At 44.9% G+C, this 19476-nt stretch overlaps 3 protein-coding genes across 4 annotated transcripts in view; 1 reads left to right on the plus strand and 2 right to left on the minus strand.

The window, feature by feature from the left end:
- LOC125289472 (solute carrier family 12 member 6-like) overlaps window positions 1-10341 on the minus strand; it is a 34280-nt gene extending 23939 nt beyond the window's left edge. The window contains exons 1-3 of the mRNA XM_048236341.1: window positions 10030-10341; window positions 7323-8255; window positions 929-1017 (exon numbers count right to left, since the gene is read on the minus strand). Of these exons, the coding sequence (XP_048092298.1) occupies window positions 929-1017; window positions 7323-7527 (294 nt within the window). The 5' untranslated portion in view covers window positions 7528-8255; window positions 10030-10341. The remainder of the gene's footprint in view (window positions 1-928; window positions 1018-7322; window positions 8256-10029) is intronic.
- Window positions 10342-10436: 95 nt separating this feature from the next.
- On the minus strand, window positions 10437-11452 carry nop10 (NOP10 ribonucleoprotein homolog (yeast)). Its single transcript, XM_048236340.1, has 2 exons — window positions 11265-11452; window positions 10437-10873 (listed from the first exon to the last, which is right to left on the minus strand). The coding sequence occupies exons 1-2, from the start codon at window positions 11316-11318 to the stop codon at window positions 10733-10735; spliced, it is 195 nt and encodes a 64-aa protein (XP_048092297.1). The 5' UTR covers window positions 11319-11452; the 3' UTR covers window positions 10437-10732.
- Window positions 11442-17773, plus strand: LOC125289468. Of its 2 annotated transcripts, none has more exons than XM_048236336.1 (7): window positions 11442-11776; window positions 12128-14613; window positions 14913-15041; window positions 15530-15630; window positions 15814-16106; window positions 16326-16415; window positions 16645-17773. In XM_048236336.1, exons 2-7 carry the CDS (start codon window positions 12170-12172, stop codon window positions 16894-16896), a joined length of 3309 nt encoding a protein of 1102 aa, XP_048092293.1. In that variant the 5' UTR covers window positions 11442-11776; window positions 12128-12169; the 3' UTR covers window positions 16897-17773. The 2 variants fall into 2 exon arrangements, with proteins under 2 accessions (XP_048092293.1, XP_048092294.1); XM_048236337.1 differs by lacking the exon at window positions 11442-11776 and adding an exon at window positions 11780-11835.
- The last annotated feature ends 1703 nt before the right edge of the window (window positions 17774-19476 follow it).

Here is a 19476-nt window from a genome sequence, read left to right on the forward strand (position 1 = left end):
TAAGTGTCGGGTGTATCTGTCAAATCATGACGTTGGAAGTGGAGTTCTGGGTTGGACACCGTCACTGTTATTCTCCGTACACTGGACATGCAACTGTGTTCTTTACCCAAAGCATACAGTAGGCCTATGCTTTCTCTGTCTATAATCTGCAGGGTTAGGGCCTCCTCAACGAGGAGATTGCTGGTCCGCGGATCATTTCCGGCACAATTAAACGGCATCATTGAACCGCGGACCGAAAAGAAAAAGAAACTAAACATTTCCCAGAATAGGAAACATTTCTTAATTTATTGTTATCAAATAAAGAGGCATAGCCTTAGGGGGTAGTGGTGTGGGCGCTTATTCTTGTGTGTGCGCATCTGTGCAAGTTAAACAGTGGAACCACTGGAGACAACGTGGGTAGCAGCAACAAACAACGTAGCCTTTTTAAAACAATGAATGAAGCGGACTCTTGCTGTCCATGAAAACATAGATACTGGCTAGATCTTGTCAGGCATGTTTACGTAAGTTAGGCTAATGAACATGTTGCATTCTATTCAGTCTGATTATGTAATTCTATAAGCTAAACATAGCTGTCTCCAGTTTTCCTCAACTTGACTAATTAAGAAGCAATAATAGGATATTTGACCGGCATATCATCAAAATGTCCGGTAAGCGAAACCTCTGCCGGTCACTTTGACCAGCACCATTTTTTTCTAGCAGAAACTCTGGTGTGTGAATGTGTGTGTGTGTGTATGTGTGTGTGCACAGATGTGTGTCTGTGTGCACATATGTGTGTGTGTGTGTGTGTGTGTGTGTGTGTGTGTGTGTGTGTATGTGTGTGTGTGTTTGCGCGTGCGTGTATGTGTTCCTGTATGTGCACGTGTGTGTACTGGTATGTGTTTGCGCATGGGTTGGCGCTGAGGCAGACAAATGAGGGCTTTGGCCTCACCTCAAACAGAGCCAGGTTTCTGTCATAGAAGTCATCATCGTCCATCCCATGGGAATTATTGATGTACACGCTGGAGATCTTTCCATCGCCTGACCCAGGGGGGAAACAAAAGAGGGTGTGACCACCATTAAATGATTGCAGAGAGCAGACGAGAAGAAGAGAGAAGAGAGAAGGAGACAGGAGAGAGAGAGAGAGTGTAAAAGTGAGGAGAGAGAGAGAGAGAGTGTAAAAGTGAGAAGAGAGAGAGAGAGAGAGAGAGAGAGAGGGAGACAGGAGAGAGAGAGTGTAAAAGTGAGAAGAGAGAGAGAGAGAGAGAGAGAGAGAGAGAGAGTGCATGAAGAGATGAAAGGAAGAGGGAAAGAGAAAAAAGATGGAGGGAGAGAGGGAGGGGATGAGAGAGAGGGCATGGGGAGAAGGATGGGGTGACAGATAAACATGATGGGGAGATGAAAGGAGAGAGAGACAGAGGCAGACAGATAAAAGAAGGGCGTTGAAGTGTAAAGAGGAGAGGAGAGAAAGAAGGTGGAGAGGAGAGATGGAGAGAAATAAGGGTGTAAATGTGTAAGGAGGAGAGGAAAGAGAGATAGAGAGAGAGGAGAGAAAGAAGGGTGTTGAAGTGTAAAGAGGAGAGGAGAGAAAGAAGGTGGAGAGGAGAGATGGAGAGAAATAAGGGTGTAAATGTGTAAGGAGGAGAGGAAAGAGAGATAGAGAGAGAGGAGAGAAAGAAGGGTGTAAATGTGTAAGGAGAGGAGAGAGAGATGGAGAGAGAGAGGGGCGTAGAGGTGTAAGGACAGGAGAGAGAGATGGAGAGAGAGAGATGGAGAGAGAGATGGAGGTAGAGGTGTAAGGAGAGGAGAGAGAGGTGGAGAGAGAGATGGAGAGAGAGAGATGGAGAGAGATGGAGGTGGAGGTAGAGGTGTAAGGAGAGGAGAGGCCTGTCACTGCGGTCTGAGTCACGGTCATTCGAGCCGGCAGAGCAGCTCAGCACCACTGCAGTACACATGGCAGCAGTCACACACACACACACACACGCACACACGGACACAGGCGCATAAACACACACACACACACACACACAGGCGCACAAACATACTCAGACACCTTACATCCCTCACACAGTCACATTACACACCACCCTCTGTCCCTCCTCAGAAGCATCACCAACACGCTTGATAGCACAATATTTTATCACCTCACAGGGAGACTGCACACGCACACGCACACACACACAATCAGCCAACTCACATGGATCACTCACACACACATACAAACTACACACACAAATCAATGTGTCACTTCACAAACACATCAGACACACATCTAATAGACAGTCACCTTACCTTACATCACCCACACTAACATTCACACAGACCACTTAAACTAGACACACACAAACACCATGCATCGCTTAACATTACAACACACACACCAGCACTCAAACATCTCCCCTCCTCTAAAATGACAGCTCGGTCAGAAAGACTATAAACTCACACACACACAAGAAACACCAGCAACACTACACATACAGTCCAGCATTCCTTCTCCCTCCCCACTATGTGTGTGTGTTTTACAGACAAAACACACACACACACTTGCAGAGTCAGCACTGGCCAACGGCTGCGTGGCAACTGCAACAGCACTGCAATCTCAGTTCCCTTTTATTCGCATGCATGCGAACACACACACACACACACACACACACACACACACACACACACAAACACACACACTCACACAGAGGCCCCTGTCCAAACAGGTAAAGCTCAAAGTGACACGTGCAGTGGAGACAGGGCAGGCAACGCCCAACTGGGTTCCTAAGCTTTCTCACTGCATTCCTGTCTGAGGTTCTCTCTCTCTCTCTCTCTCTCTCACACACACACACACACTCTCTCTGCCCTGCCCCCCCCACCTCCCACCCCCCCCCCTGTCTGTCTCTCTAACACATGCCTGTCTCAGCTGTTGTCTAAACTACATGACCCGGCACACACTGAAAACAGCGTTTTTCCCTGAGGATGTCTGTGTGTGTGTGTGTGTGTGTGTGTGTGTGTGTGTGTGTGTGTGTGTGTGTGTGTGTGTGTGTGATATGGTTCCTCTTTGTGTGTGTGTGTCTGACTGATATAGCTCCTCTTTGTGTGTGTGTGTGTGTGTGTGTGGCCACGCGTATGGTCCACAGCTGTGTGTGTGCACTTTAACTCTGATTCAGCTCGACGGGCAGCACTGTCCAGTTGGGCCCCTGGGCCGAAAAATGACCCCTGTGCGCGAGGTAACGAAGCACTTAAAATGTGTTTAAATATCTCTGGCAGCAGCCCACTGCCAGCAACACTATTCACTCTGTGCCTGCAGCATACCTCATCTCTCCCTCTCAATCACACACACACACACACACAAGGACCCTTCTCTTTCACACAACTTTCTCTAATGTACAGATGTTTTATATACAAGCATGTTAAATAGCGTGGTTTTGCATGCTTCTGTGTAAGTGTCTGTCTCTGTTTTTGACCGACTGTGTGTCCATGTATGTGTTACTGCACGTGTATGTGCCTTATTTCACGCACGCTTGCTGCACGAGCAGCGGAGTTGTGTGTAATGCAGATGACAGAGGGAGATCTAGATAACCAGGCAGCACACAAAGGCTTCTTGTTTGCCTGTTTTTCCCTAACCATCTCTCTCTCTCTCACTCACTCACTCACTCACACTCTTCCCCTTCGTTTTCTCTGTGGTAACCCTGTGGTTCACCCTGTCTAACATAAGACAAACACACTCCCTGCCCCAGAAAAATACCCACACAGTCACTGCATCAGTTACATCAATTACAGTCCAGTGTTTTTTGCACATAGATTGAAATCTAATATAGCTTATTACATAGTTATTACATATATTTTACTACAACAAACCATGTGAACATTTCTGTGGGGTTACATAAGGAAAAGCCCAGCCAAGACGTGCGTCAAAGATGTTAATGCGCGTCTGAAAAGTACGAAAAACAAATCGATTGGGATACACCATACCTCATAACTCCTCAAACAATGTTACTGGCTGATGCTCCATTGAAATGCTCCTTTCTCCTCCCTTCCTCCTCCTCATCCTCTCTAGCCTACCTGACGACCTGTCAAAGCTAACGGCCTGCATTAACTGATTGACTAACACTGAGGTGGGTGGAAGAACACTGATAGCAATGAGTAGGAAACGAAAATAAATTAGCCAACCTGGTATAACACGCAGCCTGTGCTGTTTGTTCTACACTTGGGCTCAATAATTTGGTTACTTATGGTTGGCACAGAAACATTTAGCAGTGTTTGTACATTACATTAGATTACATTTAGCAGACACGTCATGACCAAAGTGACTTACATATGTCAGCTATATTACAAGGGATTACATTGTCCCCGGAGCAACTTGAGGTTAAGTGCCTTGCTCAAGGACACAACGGTGGAAGCCTGGAATTGAACTGACAACTTTCAGGCTATTGCACGCTAGCCCAGCTCCTTAACCACTACACTACCACTGTCCAGTATAACTTATACTTATAATAATATAAGTTTGTATAACACATGAAATCAAGTCAAGTCGCCCAGCTGCATAACACAAAGAATACCGGTAGTTTGAGTTTTTGTCAATCAATTACCAATATGACTTATTAGTGACTTATTTTGAATCTCTGATATCTCTGATATCAGTCATTATCTCGTTCAGGCAGTCTTCAGTTCAGACCACTCCACAACACCATCAAATTAGTACGAGGATTACAAACCAAAACCTCTTCTTCATGGCACCCTCTCTCTACACCAAAACAAAAACAAAATACACAATTCAGTATGTACCTCAGTATTTAAGTTACGAGTTACGGTTTGGTTAATTTTCTGTACAGTACCTAAACAGTTTGGTATGAATATGTGTACCTTTACACCCACTGTTTCTTCATAACACAAGATCACACACACACACACACAGTCACCATGCCACCCCCCCTTACACACACATTCATGAACTGAACACTCACAGGTACACAGGTACTCACAGGTACACCCCCTCCCCACACCCCACCCATTACTTCCATATTCACTTCCATATTCACCCCCCCCCCCCCCCACACACACACACACACACACACGATTAATATACCTTTTTAATTGCTGCTATTTAATTTATTCTTTAAAGTTGAGCTGGCTCTTGAGCACAAGAAATTTCATTACTGATAAATCCTTTTATGAGTACCTGGCAATAAGCTTGAACTTGAACTTGAACTTGAGGCAAGGCAATACAAGGGATTACCCCATAGCTCTTCATCAACCCCCTAGTAAGTAGCTCTTCATTAGACTTAGATCAGCACACTATAGAGCCATTAACAGACAGACATCCCCTGACGACGTGCTCAGCTAGCCTAGGCTGCCGTGTGATCCCCCCCGCCCGCCCTCCCCCTTCCCTCGGCCTGCTGAGGGCAGCCTCTGCCCACATAAATCACATAAGAGGAGGTCAACAAACTGGCATGGCCCTTTGGCATTTTCTGAGACCGTCTTCCCTCTCGATGTCCTTCGCTGTACTCTGCCGTACCGGTTGGTTGAAATGCTTTTCTCAAAGGCAGATTCTCCGGTCTACACGGCAACTTGTTTTGGCTGCTGCATTCAGGCGACAAATGACGAGAGTAATCATCTATGATGGTTGTTTTCCACCCCATTCTGAGCAATGTGGGTCATTGTCCCCTCCCCCAGGAGAAAGTGCCATGACAGGACAACATTTCTGTCTGCCTGTGTGTATGCGTGTGTGTGTGTGTGTGTGTGTGTAGAAAAACAAAGGAATACACAATCAGTTAGCTCTCAGCCCCATCCTATCTCAATATCTCCCTCACTGAGATTAAGAAAAGGAATATGCACCAATTCAAGCTCCTGCTGGTTGTGTCTATTCATTGCATAGAGAGAAACATGTTTGTGCTGAAAACACAATAGAAATTCAGTGAGCAGATCAACAAATGGCAATCTCTATAGAATAATTTGATGTTGCTCACTATGGTGCGAGAGATCAATCATGGAACTCCAAATCCTCCTGAGAAGCTCAGCAAAGTACAAGCATCAGATGGGATCGCCTCAGAGAATAATCCAGATTTTCTTCAACCTAATCTCTCTCTCCCTCTCTGTGGCCTCTCTCTCTCCCTCTTTCTCCATCCCTCTCTCCATCTCTCTCTCTCTCTTTTATAGGAAACTATTACAAGAATGTATTTATTCTATACTTTTTAAATACAACACTACACAAACAGGCTGTTGACACTGAAAAGGTTTACTTGTCCATTAGCAGATGTACACACCTACTGAAATGAGCTTGGAGTAGAAGGGTACAATAAGTGTCCTGTGCCCTTCAAGAAACCGAACTAACATGTCATGCCACATTCGTTTTTCTATTGAAACATTTTTTATACAATTCATATAATTCAGCTGAATCATGGCCCTTAAGCAGTCGTTACTACTGTACAAATTTACTTCACACTAAAGATGTGTCAGAGAGATACTGAGACAAAAACAATCCAAAAGGTTTCTTCTACAGACCTGCTGAAAACCTGTAGTAGAGGCTGTTTGTGTCCACCTATCAAGTAGCCTGAAGCGTAACATAATGTATGAGCTATATATGTATATATGTATGAGCATATCTATGCAGAACCTGTAAGAGCCTGTTTGTGGAGCCTGACCACATGGCTTTTGGAGATCGGAATCAGAAACGTCGCCTCACCTAGGCCTACGTCTTCAACAGGACTCTGTGCTACGCCTGAAAAGTCCAGAAGGTGTTTGGAAGGTGAAGGTGTTTCCCCTGGGGATCAATAAAGTATCTATCTATCTATCTTTGGCATTGCAGCCTAAGGTGTTCCCTGCTGCAATCTCTGCAGGCCAAACAAGGTGGCTTAGTGGACTAGAACCCAAGCATACCCTTCCTTTATTGTGAGTTGCAATCTGAAGTGTGTCTGTTAGGCCAGATAGCTTGGTTTGGTGGACCATAGCCTTACCTAATTCCAAGCTGCAACCTACAGCACGTCTGTGCGGCCAGAGAATGTGCCTGAGTGGGCAGGAACCGAGGTGTAGCCTTTACCTTATTCTAGATACCAAGCTTCAGCGTGTCTTTGAGGCCAGCTAGTGGACCAGAAGCAGCCTCATCTTGTTCTGAGTATTAACCTTCAATTGTCAATTGTTTTCTCGACTAATCGATTTGTTGTTTGATTGATAAAATGACCGAAAATGGTGGGAATAAAATGTCAGTGTTTCCCAAAGCCCGAGATTGTGTCGTCATATGCCTTGCTTTGACCACACAGCTGTAGTTTACCATCATGGAAGAGTACAGTAGGTAAAGCCATATAGTATGTGTATGAGGCCATGAGGCCAGCTAGTGAAGGGGAACCAAAGCGTGGCCTCACCTTGCTCGGAGTTGCAGTCGGGTGTCTCGTTCCCCGGGAGTCCAAGCGAGGCCCCCTCGCTGTGCGGCTCGCTGCGGCTGATGCTCTCCCGCGAGCCAAAGTGCACCCGGCTGCAGGAGCGCAGGCTGACGTCCGGCGAAGTGTCCGACAGCCCCGGCACGTCCTCGGCCTTGGTGGGCGTCACGGTGAAGCGCACTGACGCCATGGCGACCAGAGGGTGGGGGCGGTGGCAGGGAAGAGTTCGAAGGTCAGGGAGGACGTGCAGTCGCGCGTAGGAGATGTGAAGTCAGCCAGTCAGCTGACGAAGAGCGGGTGGGGGACACAGGCTCCACGCTGCTCCATTGAAATTCTCAGCCGTTGTCAGGATTTGGGGGGGGGGAAAGAGAAATGGAGGATTGTGGGAATGCTGTGAGGAGTGGGTGGGGGTGGGATATGTGTGCGTGACCTAACTGCTACCCAGACACTAACCTTGACCCGTACGGAATGTGCACTGTGTTGTCCTGGGAACTTCTGTGCGGAATTTATCAACTATGATGATGTCTGCACCTTCTCTCTGTGAGTGTATTGTTTTCAGTGAAAGGAAATTGAATGGTTGTTTGTCCTGATCTGGTTTACATCAGTACAACTGAGGAATGATTTGATTATTTTATGTTGAGGTAGACCTGTGTTTGATATATTTGCCTCTGTAGTGTCCTGGGTAAAAGCTACGTATGGATACTCAGTAATGTCAGTTATATTGACCGTTTTACAGCAGGCTTTCAAAACCAGCTTGTACAGTGATGAGCTGAATACCACTTGGCAATGCCTCTGAAAAAGTATACAAAACAAATATAGCTTTATTAAATGCCCTCCTGTCTGATATGCTGTCCCTGTAGGTACATTACTGATTCAGCATGTGTTAGCTTTTTATGTTGTATTTACATTTAATGTATCCTGGTCCACATTAAAAGTTTGTGTGTGTGTGTGTGTGTGTGTGTGGGAGGTGCAGGGGAGAGAGAGAGAGCAAGAGAGCAAGCATAAGTATTAAGTAAATAACAAATAAGTTTTCAGTCCAGAGAGCAGCGTAGGGACATTTGCAAATGTGAGCGACTAAGCCTACTGTTGGTTTGATTTGATTTATTGATTTCCTGCGATAACTCAATGTCCCGTTCCCTCTTGTGCTTTAGACCGTGAAAAGTAAAAAAAAAAAAAAGATAAAACCGGCAGCGACCTATGACTAGCCTTCAGTCATAAACCTGTAGATATATTCCACATGAAATAAAAACAGACGGCAATGAAAATTAGAGAGAAAACTTCAACCGCTAAAGTTGAAAGGCCTACTTCTCCCGGCACTGCAGGGATGTCGCTAGAGGGGAAACGATCAAGCACCAAATAAAACGCATCTAAGGAAAACAACACGTCATCATCCGATCTCAAAAAACAGAAACACCTCACATCTGCTAAGTGCAAAGTAAACGAGGTGGGAAGGGAAATGTTTCACATGCTGCGGTTTATAATTAAATTATTACACAAAAGCGGTTCCAACCGGTTGGACCAGTTCGTGGCTACATACCGAGGTGGTGTGTGCTGCCAAGTCCTTGCCAACAGTCGCTGCAACTAAATGCGAGTTTTCAGTATTAGGGGGTGAGACAATCAAGCAGGTCGGCTTGTCTGCCTAATTATCTTAGCTGCTTGTGGCAGCGTGTTGTGCACCACGGTCGAGATAGAGGCATGGCTGTTTGACAATACGCAATCCTCTGTCCCGCAATGATCACAGCGACATCTATGCCAAATATCATGGGGTGGGTGGGGAGCTCTGTTATGTTAAGACAGGCGTAAGGTACTACCAAAGGTCCTTTAACCCTCTCTGGTACTACTGTGCGCAAGCTGAGCACAGGTAGGGATCGGGTTCTCTCCCTGAACTGACGTAAGTGACCAACGTTACTTTGGACACCGGGTGCTGAAAAGCGCAGCGCTACTATCTGACGCAGACACTGATATGCACTCGCCCGCACTAACTCAGTGATAGCCAGACTCATTCGCATAGCACACTTGAGGACACCAGTATGCAGGTGCAGTGATACTTGTGATGCACCAAGGGACACCCTTAGCCAAAATGACGAATGAATATCCAGTTATGGACTTTGGCTAGCTTGTCCCAGAAGCCAGTAACTGTTAAGCCAATTAAGGTTATTGCTTGCCGAAACCACTCACCGGTATCATGTTTGATAGGTTAACGAATCATACTCTGAATAAACTGCTGAGAAACGCCGTGCTTTCTCTCTACAACCTCAATTGCTGTTCTAGAAATATCGTTATCCTCACACACTTCTGTATGTGTACTTGACGTTAACATGTATATTGTTTGCTAACTCTTGTCTGCATTTTGAATATCGTTAGCTAACGCTACATTGCTAGCAAATATTCGCGTGCTAAACCACTAAGACTGAACAACTGCATCGCATTACCTTTTAATCAATGAAGTGGTGGGTTTAAAATAGTACTTCATTTACAAAGTCTGCCCGGTTGGGTTAACATATTGGTGAAGACCCCTGGTCCATACATGACGGTTCACTGCGTTACTACCGGGCTGGCTAGCAGGCTAGCGCGCTAAAATGTGACAACTGTCAGTTATCAGCTCTGCCAACTAACGCAAGATTTTGTGCGTATAATGACATTAAACCAATTAAACGTAACTGAACTTCCATATTAAATATTGATTGTTTACCTTGTCAGCATTGCCCTGCATTCTTCAATTCCAAATCCTTGAGATCGATGCAGTAAAAATATATTGAAACCGTTCAGCTTTCGTTGTCTCATCAGCACTTTGTCTGCCAACAGACTATTGCGTGCGCGCCCCCGCCCCGCAGTTCCTCTTTCGCTTGCCGTAAACGGATGGCCGTTGCATCCCATGGTATATGTAGTTTCTTTTCTTTTTTACTTTTTTTATTGGGGATTGTCTGTGCACATCAGACGTTTATCTAGTACTGTACATTTCGAATTGTAATACAAATAAACTCGTTTAACAATGCCAAACTTGTTAACAGGCTATATTTGTACAGAAACATTGTTAATCATCAGTAGCCTAGTTCTACCATCTTCAAGATCTAAGTGAAATTAAATTAAGCCTTAAGCCAGTGTTTCAGCATTTTATTGTAATGCAGTAAGACTGTAAAAGTATGACTAAAAATGAAAGGATATTTGTAGCATAATGTGTTTTAATATGTATAACTCGCCCCATTCAAACCATTAATAGGGGTAAGCTTAACAAATATGAACCATCCTTCCAAGTCATCCAAACATCAGCCATAGAATACCGGAGCGAAAGCTCTTCCCATGAATAAAAAATGTCAACATAAAATGGGCATACAGCCACGAAAGAAAAAGTTAGTCTTTTGAACACGCCAGCCTATTCCAGCAGTTGCATCTCTCTACAAGACAGGCCTTGGCTGCTGGGTGAGCAACAATCCGAAACGCTTCTTGATGGTCACTCGGTGTCGGGAAAACTTGTCGTCAGGTGAGAACCGTGCCGGATGTGCCGAGCTGGTTGGCTGGCCTGTCGGATCCACTTTCTACAAGAAATAAACAAACAAAAAATATTACATCAGTGACCGTATTGTATCCCTGACAAACAATACAATATTAATACGCACGTGGCAAACACGCAGATGGAAGTTTTCAAAACAATGCACTGCATAAAATAAACGTTAGCAGCTACCAGAATGCTTTCATAACACACAGCTCACTTTCAGAATAGCTTTGACTAGCTCCACATTCACACAATAAAACGACGTGAAGCTATTGTTTACTTTCACAACTCGACCGCTCACACACAATTTGGCAATGAAATAAAGAACTTAGGTTACCCTTACAACTGAGTGTCTGAAACAGGTAATCTATATAAACGTTTTCCTTGGTTTAGCATTATAGCTCATGTTAGCAACATGTGATACCACAACTTACCTTGAGCGTGTACACTCTGTCGCCACTCTCATTGAGATAAAATTGCAGAAACATGACTAAGTTTCGATTGGAACTCCTGTCGATCTTAACAAGTTATCTTGATAACTCAGCGTAGTTGTAAATTAAACGCCGAAAATGATGACCACGACCACCTCCAGTCACACGTGTGTTTCAGAGAGGACCTCAGGCGCAATGGTTTATGGGAAGTAAGGTTTTGGTGAAATATGAGGGTTTGCAGTGAAATGTCGCCCTCTACTGGTGATTTTGTCTACATGAACGGGACGGTCTTGTAGAATAGATTATCGGTTACTTTTGTCCAGTCTCGGAAACATGTAGGCCTAGCCTACCAGTCTATGGATCAAACCGGATCAAACCCACTGTAAACAGAATATTCGCAGCGTCATCAGAATGAACTCACACCCTTGGAATGCTCATGTTTCTTTTCGAAATGAAACAGAATATTCTCCTGACAAAGAAGTCGACCTGCATCTTATTGTGTCATTATTTTGGAGGTAGGCCTATGCATATTACCCGTGTTTGCCATTTAATTTCCATTGTACCATTGCACAAGGTACCTTACAGCCTATCTTACGTTTTCGTTTGGTCTGGGTGTGATAATCAGTGATGTGGTAAAATTAAATGTAGCCTATTCAATTGTTTTGTGAATGTTTTACCTTGCTAAATATTGCAATAAGCTGTCAAATCACATTAGGTCTGTAATGTTATGTAGCTAATCCAGTTATAGGCCTAGGCTACCACTTTTATGCTAAGATTTAGGCTATGCTCGCTTTACTTGTTTTCTAAGGTTACTTCGCATCTATCCTAAAAAACAGACCTTAATGTATTTTGTTTTGTGTGTGTAGGCTACAGGAATGGAGAGCAACCCTGACTGATTGAAACTTAAGATGAGTTCCCCATCACCAATTGCTAATTTTTCCTCTCTATCTTTGGAGGATAAAAATGAAGATTCGCTGCCTATGCCAAACCTATCTGTCACAGAATGTTCTCAGGACGTGTCCTGCTCAGTAGGCCTATCCTTTTCTCTTCCTCCTAACAATTTAACCACTCAGGACAGTGGGATATCTTGTTTGGAGCAGAGTCACATCTCACACAACATCACAGGTGTTCCAGGTCAGGAATTTGTTTTAATAACAGAGGATGTACAAGCAGATTCTAGCACAGTAGTCTTGTTGTCACCCGAGCCAGAACCAGGCAAGACGAGAAATGAACCTTTACCTCACAGCCTGTGTTTAGCATCTTCAAGCTCTGTCCCTGACTCGGAGAGGATTCAAGATGATTTCTCACAGTCTGAAGTAGGTACCTGCATGGGACTAGCACAGCAGAAGGATCTACCAATCAGTGTTCACTCCTCATCTAAAATGTCTGATCCGGAGTCTGAAAAGCTGGCAGCTTCAGGTGTGACATCAGACGAGCCAGGTATGGAGGTCCAGCAGGATAACCTGGATGCTCCAGAACCTTCTCCGGAATCTACTTCAGTGGAGTGTAGCACAGGGGGAGATTCCGCTGCAGTAGTACAGCTACAGGCAGGAGAGGCATCAGAAGACCAGCAGTGTGAAGTTTCGCATGAACCTGAGCCATGGGCAGAAGAAGAATCAGCAGAGGAATCAGTTTCCACATTTCAGCCACCGGAATCTTCCTTGTCAACACTGGAAACTGTGGAGGGTAATTTGAACACTTCCAACCAGTGCACTGACCAGATTCAGAGTCCTCCAATCTCCTGTTCCCAAGAGCAGTCTGCGGAGGTATCAACGTCCACACTTTGGCTACCAGAACCTTCTTCCTCAACACAGGAAACTGGTGAAAGTAATTTGAACATATCCAACATGCCCTCTGGCCACATGCAAGGGGTTGTAAGCTCCTGCCCTCAAGAACTGTCAGCCGAAGAATCAAGAGAGGAAACTGCGGAGGATAATGTGAGTACATCTGACAAGCCTACTGACCTGATGCAAACCCCCTCAAGACCCCACCCCCAGGAAATGTCAGCAGAAGTGTCAGACCCCTGTCTTCAGTTACCAGAATTGTCCTCTTCAATGCAGGAGACTGTGGAGAGTAACATGAGAGATTCCAACATGCTCCCAGTTCAAATACTCTCATCAGAGGAGTCAGCCTCCACACTGGAACAAGCAGCATCCCCTTTCTCAACACAGGAAACTGCTTACAATAATCTGAACACCTCTGAACACCAGACCCCTGATTGGACATGCAGTGCCCCAAGCACTTGCTCTCAAGAATGGTCAGATCCAGCTGGAGAATTGGTCTCCACTCTTCAGCTTCCTCAAGAATGGTCAGATCCAGCTGGAGAATTGGTCTCCGCTCTTCAGCTTCCTCAAGAATGGTCAGATCCAGCTGGAGAATCGGTCTCCGCTCTTCAGCTTCCTCAAGAATGGTCAGATCCAGCTGGAGAATCGGTCTCCGCTCTTCAGCTTCCAGAGCTGTCCACCTCCACAGAGGAAGTTACTGAGAGTTGCTTGAAGGTACCTGAGCAGCCCGTAGGGCTCCGTCCAGTCTCTGAATTAGAGGCGGAGCTTGAGCTGAGAGTGGCTGAGAAGTCCATCGTGGCAGACAACCTGATAGGAGAGGAAAATGGTTCTGACACTCCTCCTACTCTCGCTCGCCTTGTGGTCGAGAACGTCTCAGAACAGAACTCAGGGTCTGGAGCAGTCGTGGAGACCACACAGGCAGAATCTCACATGGACAATGCTGCTCAAGTGGACTCGCGTGACTCCCGGCACCAACCACAACTCTCCGTCCCATCAGAATCCATTCAGCCTCCCACCCATGTGGAACTTCCTTCCACGTCATCCATGGAACACACTGCAATGCATTATGGGGTTGCCTATTCAGAGTACCACTCAGCCAGCATTCACCCGTCATCCGCTGCTAGCGCCACACTGCATTCACAGTTTGGAAATATGTACCCCACACCAACCTATCAGCAGCACGGAACAGGACACTATCAGCTAGCCCCTCAGCTCGCTGCTACATACTTAGCACCACACCCTCAATATACTGCTAACATCAGTACACTCCCTCATTACTCCCAACTTCCTGTGAACTACCCGCCTCAGGAAGTGCTAGTACATTCCAATTACCCACCGACACAGCCGCAGGCTTGTGTTGGCGGTTTGCCACTGAGGCCTGTCAATCTGGATTCAACCGGACCAGCCCAGGACCAGAACACCCTAAGGATAGGCATGGAGACGGGCCCGTGCCAGGAGTTCTCCATGGGTCTGTACGAAAAGTACAAGCTGTGGCATCAGCACAGGCACAGGACTTGCATGTATGTCTCCAGCAGCCATGATTCTGATGCACTGGCCTGCTTCTTCGTGTAAGTTTCATCCAGTAATTCATTAATTCCATCATTTCTTTTTTTCTTTATCTTTATAATAATTCTGTTGCCATGTAGTGTTAGCACAAGTTTTATGGAATAAATATAATTTACAGTGAAGGCTATCCAGTGGAGTAAAACAGTGTTATTCCATTTTGACATCTCTCTCTCTCTCTCTCTCTCTCTCTCTCTCTCTCTCTCTCTCTCCAAACTCCATTTGCCTTCTCTATTTCACAGACAAATGTAAATACAAACTTTTACTGACTACTTTTTTTTTTTTTTTTTTTTTTTTTAACCAGACCAGTGCTACGGTCTCTGTGCCTGGTCAACTCCCACATCCCACTGGAGAGGGCAGAGGCCATAGCTGTGACCGAGTGGAACAGGCTGTCCAACTTTGATCGCATGGAGTACTACAACATGGCCCAGAAGTGAGTATCCATCCTTATAGGGAATCATGTGCCCCCCCCCCCCTCTCTCCTGTAGCATTTGACCAGTGTTCTTTTTAGTTGAACTAGGGTAGTGCTTAACTAATAGCTACAACAAACTATGGTTAAATAGAATACATTCATTTTCTATCTTATGTGTTCATGTAATAATATTCAAACCAAAACAACTGCACTCTAGACTAAGCTATTTTGAACAGTTTTTCTGTCCCTGACTCTTCATCCCTGTTCAACCCTCATAAGAAAAAAAATGGTACATAACAATGAGAAAAACAGTATTATTAGACATTATTGTTTAAAAGAAGACAAACATATCACCCCTATTCATGTGTCTGTGAATATGTATATATAATAGAATGACAGTAAATGATTTCACCTTCCATGCCCCCATCCCCCACCTCACTAATGAAAACATAACTGGCAGTTGCATTGTGTGCGGGGTGCTGATTTTGCTTGTGTGGATGACATGATAGGTTCCTGGAGTTTGAGAAGTGGGAGCAGAATTTCAGGGCAGCAAAGGGAGTGGAGGCTGAGCTTCATCCAATGGGTTGGAGAGTTCACAATGACATTTATGGTCTGTAAAGATAAGCAACCAAACGATTAATGGCTTGGATAATCAAAATTGTGTTGACCTTCACTTTCCTGTCAGGGAGTGATGTTTTTTGTATGGAATAGCAATTCACTCTTGCAGTATAGCTTTTCTCACTCCCGCTTTAAAAAAAAAAAAAAAAGTAAGACTCTCTCTCCCTCTCTCAAGGCTATAGCTGGAAACGAAGGCCCCAGGCAGGTAGAGGCAGAAGAACCATGAGACCTAAAAGCAACCCTAAACCTTACTGTAATGCGCTGTTAGAGAAAGCCCAGATGCAGGAACTCATGGAAGGTGCTCTTAAGGAGTACACAGAGGTCATGGAGGCCCTAGAGTCAAGGTCAGAGGTCAGGGAAAGTTCAGAGGTCACAGAAGAAGCCACTGAGCAGGAGGAGAAGGAAGAGAATGGATCATTCACAGAGTATCTGAATGAGCTGTGCAGTCAGAAAGAGTTTGTGACTCAGGTAATCAAACTGTAGTTTTAGCGACTGAGTTTTAGCGATGACTCGTCTGAGTTGACTGAAAATTTCATCCCATTTTACCACCCATAGATAGATAGATAGAAAGAGACTTGAAGGGAAATTCAAACACATCCAAAACCACGACAGTACCTGCTGCTCACCTGCTGTATTTCAGAACGCCTGATTATGTTGACAACATGTACTTGTCATCTCTCTTGTAAGGTTGGGGAAGTCATCGACCTAGAGTATGTGTCATCTCTCCTGTCCTCAGATACAGATTCCAGTGACAATTTAATGGAGTCTTTAATACAGGTATGTACTGTAATAGTACCACTACACAATGATATCACCTTGACATAAAATTGCTTGGGTAATATTCAGTTTTATAGATTGTATAGATTCTATACATATTACAGATGTAGTACTCCATATTGACAAAACAGCATTCACACTATCATTGTCTGTATACTTGAAACTCTTCCTCTATGTTTACAGAAGGAAAAGGAGACCTCTGACACAAATCATATGTCTGCATCTGTAGTGCCTGAACAAACAGGAGACATCCCAAGTGCCTCATGCGCCTGTACCAGTAGTGTGCAACCAGGGACCTCAGCTTCCCAAGATGGACATCCCTCTGTCTGTTTACGGTCACAGCCTCTACACACAAACATTGATAGCCAGGTGTCACTTGGTGCAACCATGTCTACGCAAGGTACCGGTGCAGTGGATTGCTTTGCCCCACCACATACTTTCTATGATCAAACTCCCAATATTTCCACTCACAATTTCTTAGAAAGGGGTGCCCCTGTTGTGTCACCATTTAAGAGGACAGGGCTTCAAGTCCCCCAGATTTATGGGATGGACAATTGTATTCCACAGCAACAAAATTACAGTTCCCACCATGTATTTCAAACCAGTGTCAATAGGACTTGTAACAGTGTGAGTCAAAGTTTTTATGCTGTACCAGAAAACTACTCACCCCAAGTCCCAGTGGCCAATCATGAGAACTACAGCTCCAAGACATATGTTTTAGCAACCAATCAAAATGGAAGCAGTTTGCAGGAGACAAAACATGTGTTCCTCCCAGCACAAGATCCACACCAGCCACCTGCCTCACACCAACAAATTAACTGCCTACCTACGGTGCAGAATGGAAACTACTCCAAAGTTCAACCAATCATCTTACCATATGGGCCTATTGCTCTGACAGATGCTTTCAGTATATTGGAGGCTGCTACTCCTAGTAGCTCAGCCTTCCAAAGTGCTTCAGAAGAGGCAGTATCAAGTGCTACACAAAAAGTTATTGCCATGGAAAACCATGCCACCCAGATTGAGCAAGGCACTGACGAGAAGGATGCAGGTGGTGCTGAAAAACAAGGATATGTATATACGGTTCTTCTTGACTCAGGCTCCCAAAGAGAGCTAAGCCCTCCTTCTTTAGAAAGTCTATCCAAAGTGAATCCAGGTAAAGCACAAGTCAATTATAAATCGCAGAGTCTAAATCCGGTCGTTGGCACTTCAAATCTTCCGACTAATACTCTGGCAGAGCCAATTCAGCTTGAGTCAACAGAAGAAACAGAAACAGTCTGTAACTTGAATGAAGAAGAGAAAGATGTTTTGCCTGTGACTGAGAATAAGTCAGCATCACCCATGTCTGTTTTGACAATGAATCAAGTCAGCAAGGAAAACAAAATCCTTGAGACATACCAGAAGGTTCTAGAGTGTGCTCATAATGATGACTCAAATGACTCAATCAGTGGTCAGATCGGAGATGTGCAAGATCCAGAAGCCCTAGAAGAAACATTTGAGCAGTTTAGGACGCCTCCTCTAGCTCCTTGCTTAAGTCCTAACCCACTTCGCTCTTTATTCTCTCAGGACAACAGCTCCCAGATTTCGTTGCAGTTGCAGAAGGAAGTGGCTCAGATGACTGAGAAGCTCTTGTCTTCCCCTCCCTCTTTGTCATTCTTTTGCCTTCAGGCCCTCACCTCCACTGGACACCAGCATCTGGCACGGAATGGAGAGTCAGCAGAGATGTTCATTTCCCCTCCTGTAGCCCTCCAGCATCCGCCAAGCCCGAGTGGGCTTTCTCATCAACCCTGTTCCACAGTGACAGACTTGCATGGGAGTGTCATTGTGGATAGTGAGCCTACTCTTACTTGTTTTGTCGCTGTGGCCTCATCCAGCAGTCATGGTGATCGGGACAGCCATCTGAGGGGCTGGGTTATTGACAAAAATGTCAAAGAATCCAGCGCACAAAGTGAGAGAACAAGTGAATTAAGCGATGACAAGAAACATCTGACTAGGTCTGAGGATATAAAAACTAATGATCAGGTTGGATTTAACGATGAAATTGCACATGATGTAGATGCAGATGAAACAATAGACTACTTCAGTGCAGAGATGTCGAACAGACAACTGGAACAAATGGAGTTAGAGCATAGTGTACGAACATCAGGAAATGTCATGGTAGGGGACACTGTCTGCAGTGTCAGTATCTCAAATGCAACAGTAAGCAATTTGGAAATGAAACGTAATGAAACTCAAGATGTACAGGTGGCAAAGGACGACCCACAGAGCCAGAAACTCATAGTCTTAGATCAGGACACAGACCTGAGTACACAGAGTGAGAGTGGTTCCAGCTTGCTACTAACTCCAAGACGCTCCTCAAGAAGCAGGAAGCCAACGGAAAAAAAGCTGCAGTCATACAGCCAACATCTGGGGAAAATGACAACAAGTAGACAAGAAGCAAAAAAAGTGGAAGTAAATAATGAAAAAGTGAGGGGTAAATGTGTGAGAACCTACCTAGGCATGAAAAGTGCCTTCATCCAAGATGCAAATGACAGCAGTAGAACAGGTGCAGAAAAAGCAACACCACAACAACAAGCGGAAACAGAGAAAAAGGTGAACAAAGATGGAGATGAAGGAGTCTCGGAGGCGACAGAAAAGCATGTAGATGGCAACAAGCGTGTCAAAGAGCTGAATAATAATAGAAATAGGTGTGAAGGGAAGAGGCGTGATAAAAAATACCTCAGAGAAGCACAAAACTGCCTCACTGAAAAGGAGATGAGTATAACCAGTCCAATAGCCACTAGAAGTGTACTGACTCATAACGGAAACAAACTGATGGACAGGAATCAACAAACAGTTGATACTGAGAGGAAGATCACAAAAACACTCAAGGGGAAAATGATTGGCAAGCCAATGGATGAAAGTACTGTTGACAAGGCTGTGATTGGCAGATCTAATGGACACAGATTTGTAAGAAACAAGATGATGGAAAGTCAGGAGATAAATCCTGAAGGCGAAGAAAGAGATGAACCAGCTGTGGAGGACAACACAGAGTGTTCCCAAATGGATACACCACCACACATTT

The sequence above is a fragment of the Alosa alosa genome, chromosome 24 (genome assembly GCF_017589495.1).
Source record: "Alosa alosa isolate M-15738 ecotype Scorff River chromosome 24, AALO_Geno_1.1, whole genome shotgun sequence".
Classification (NCBI taxonomy): Eukaryota; Metazoa; Chordata; class Actinopteri; order Clupeiformes; family Clupeidae; genus Alosa; species Alosa alosa.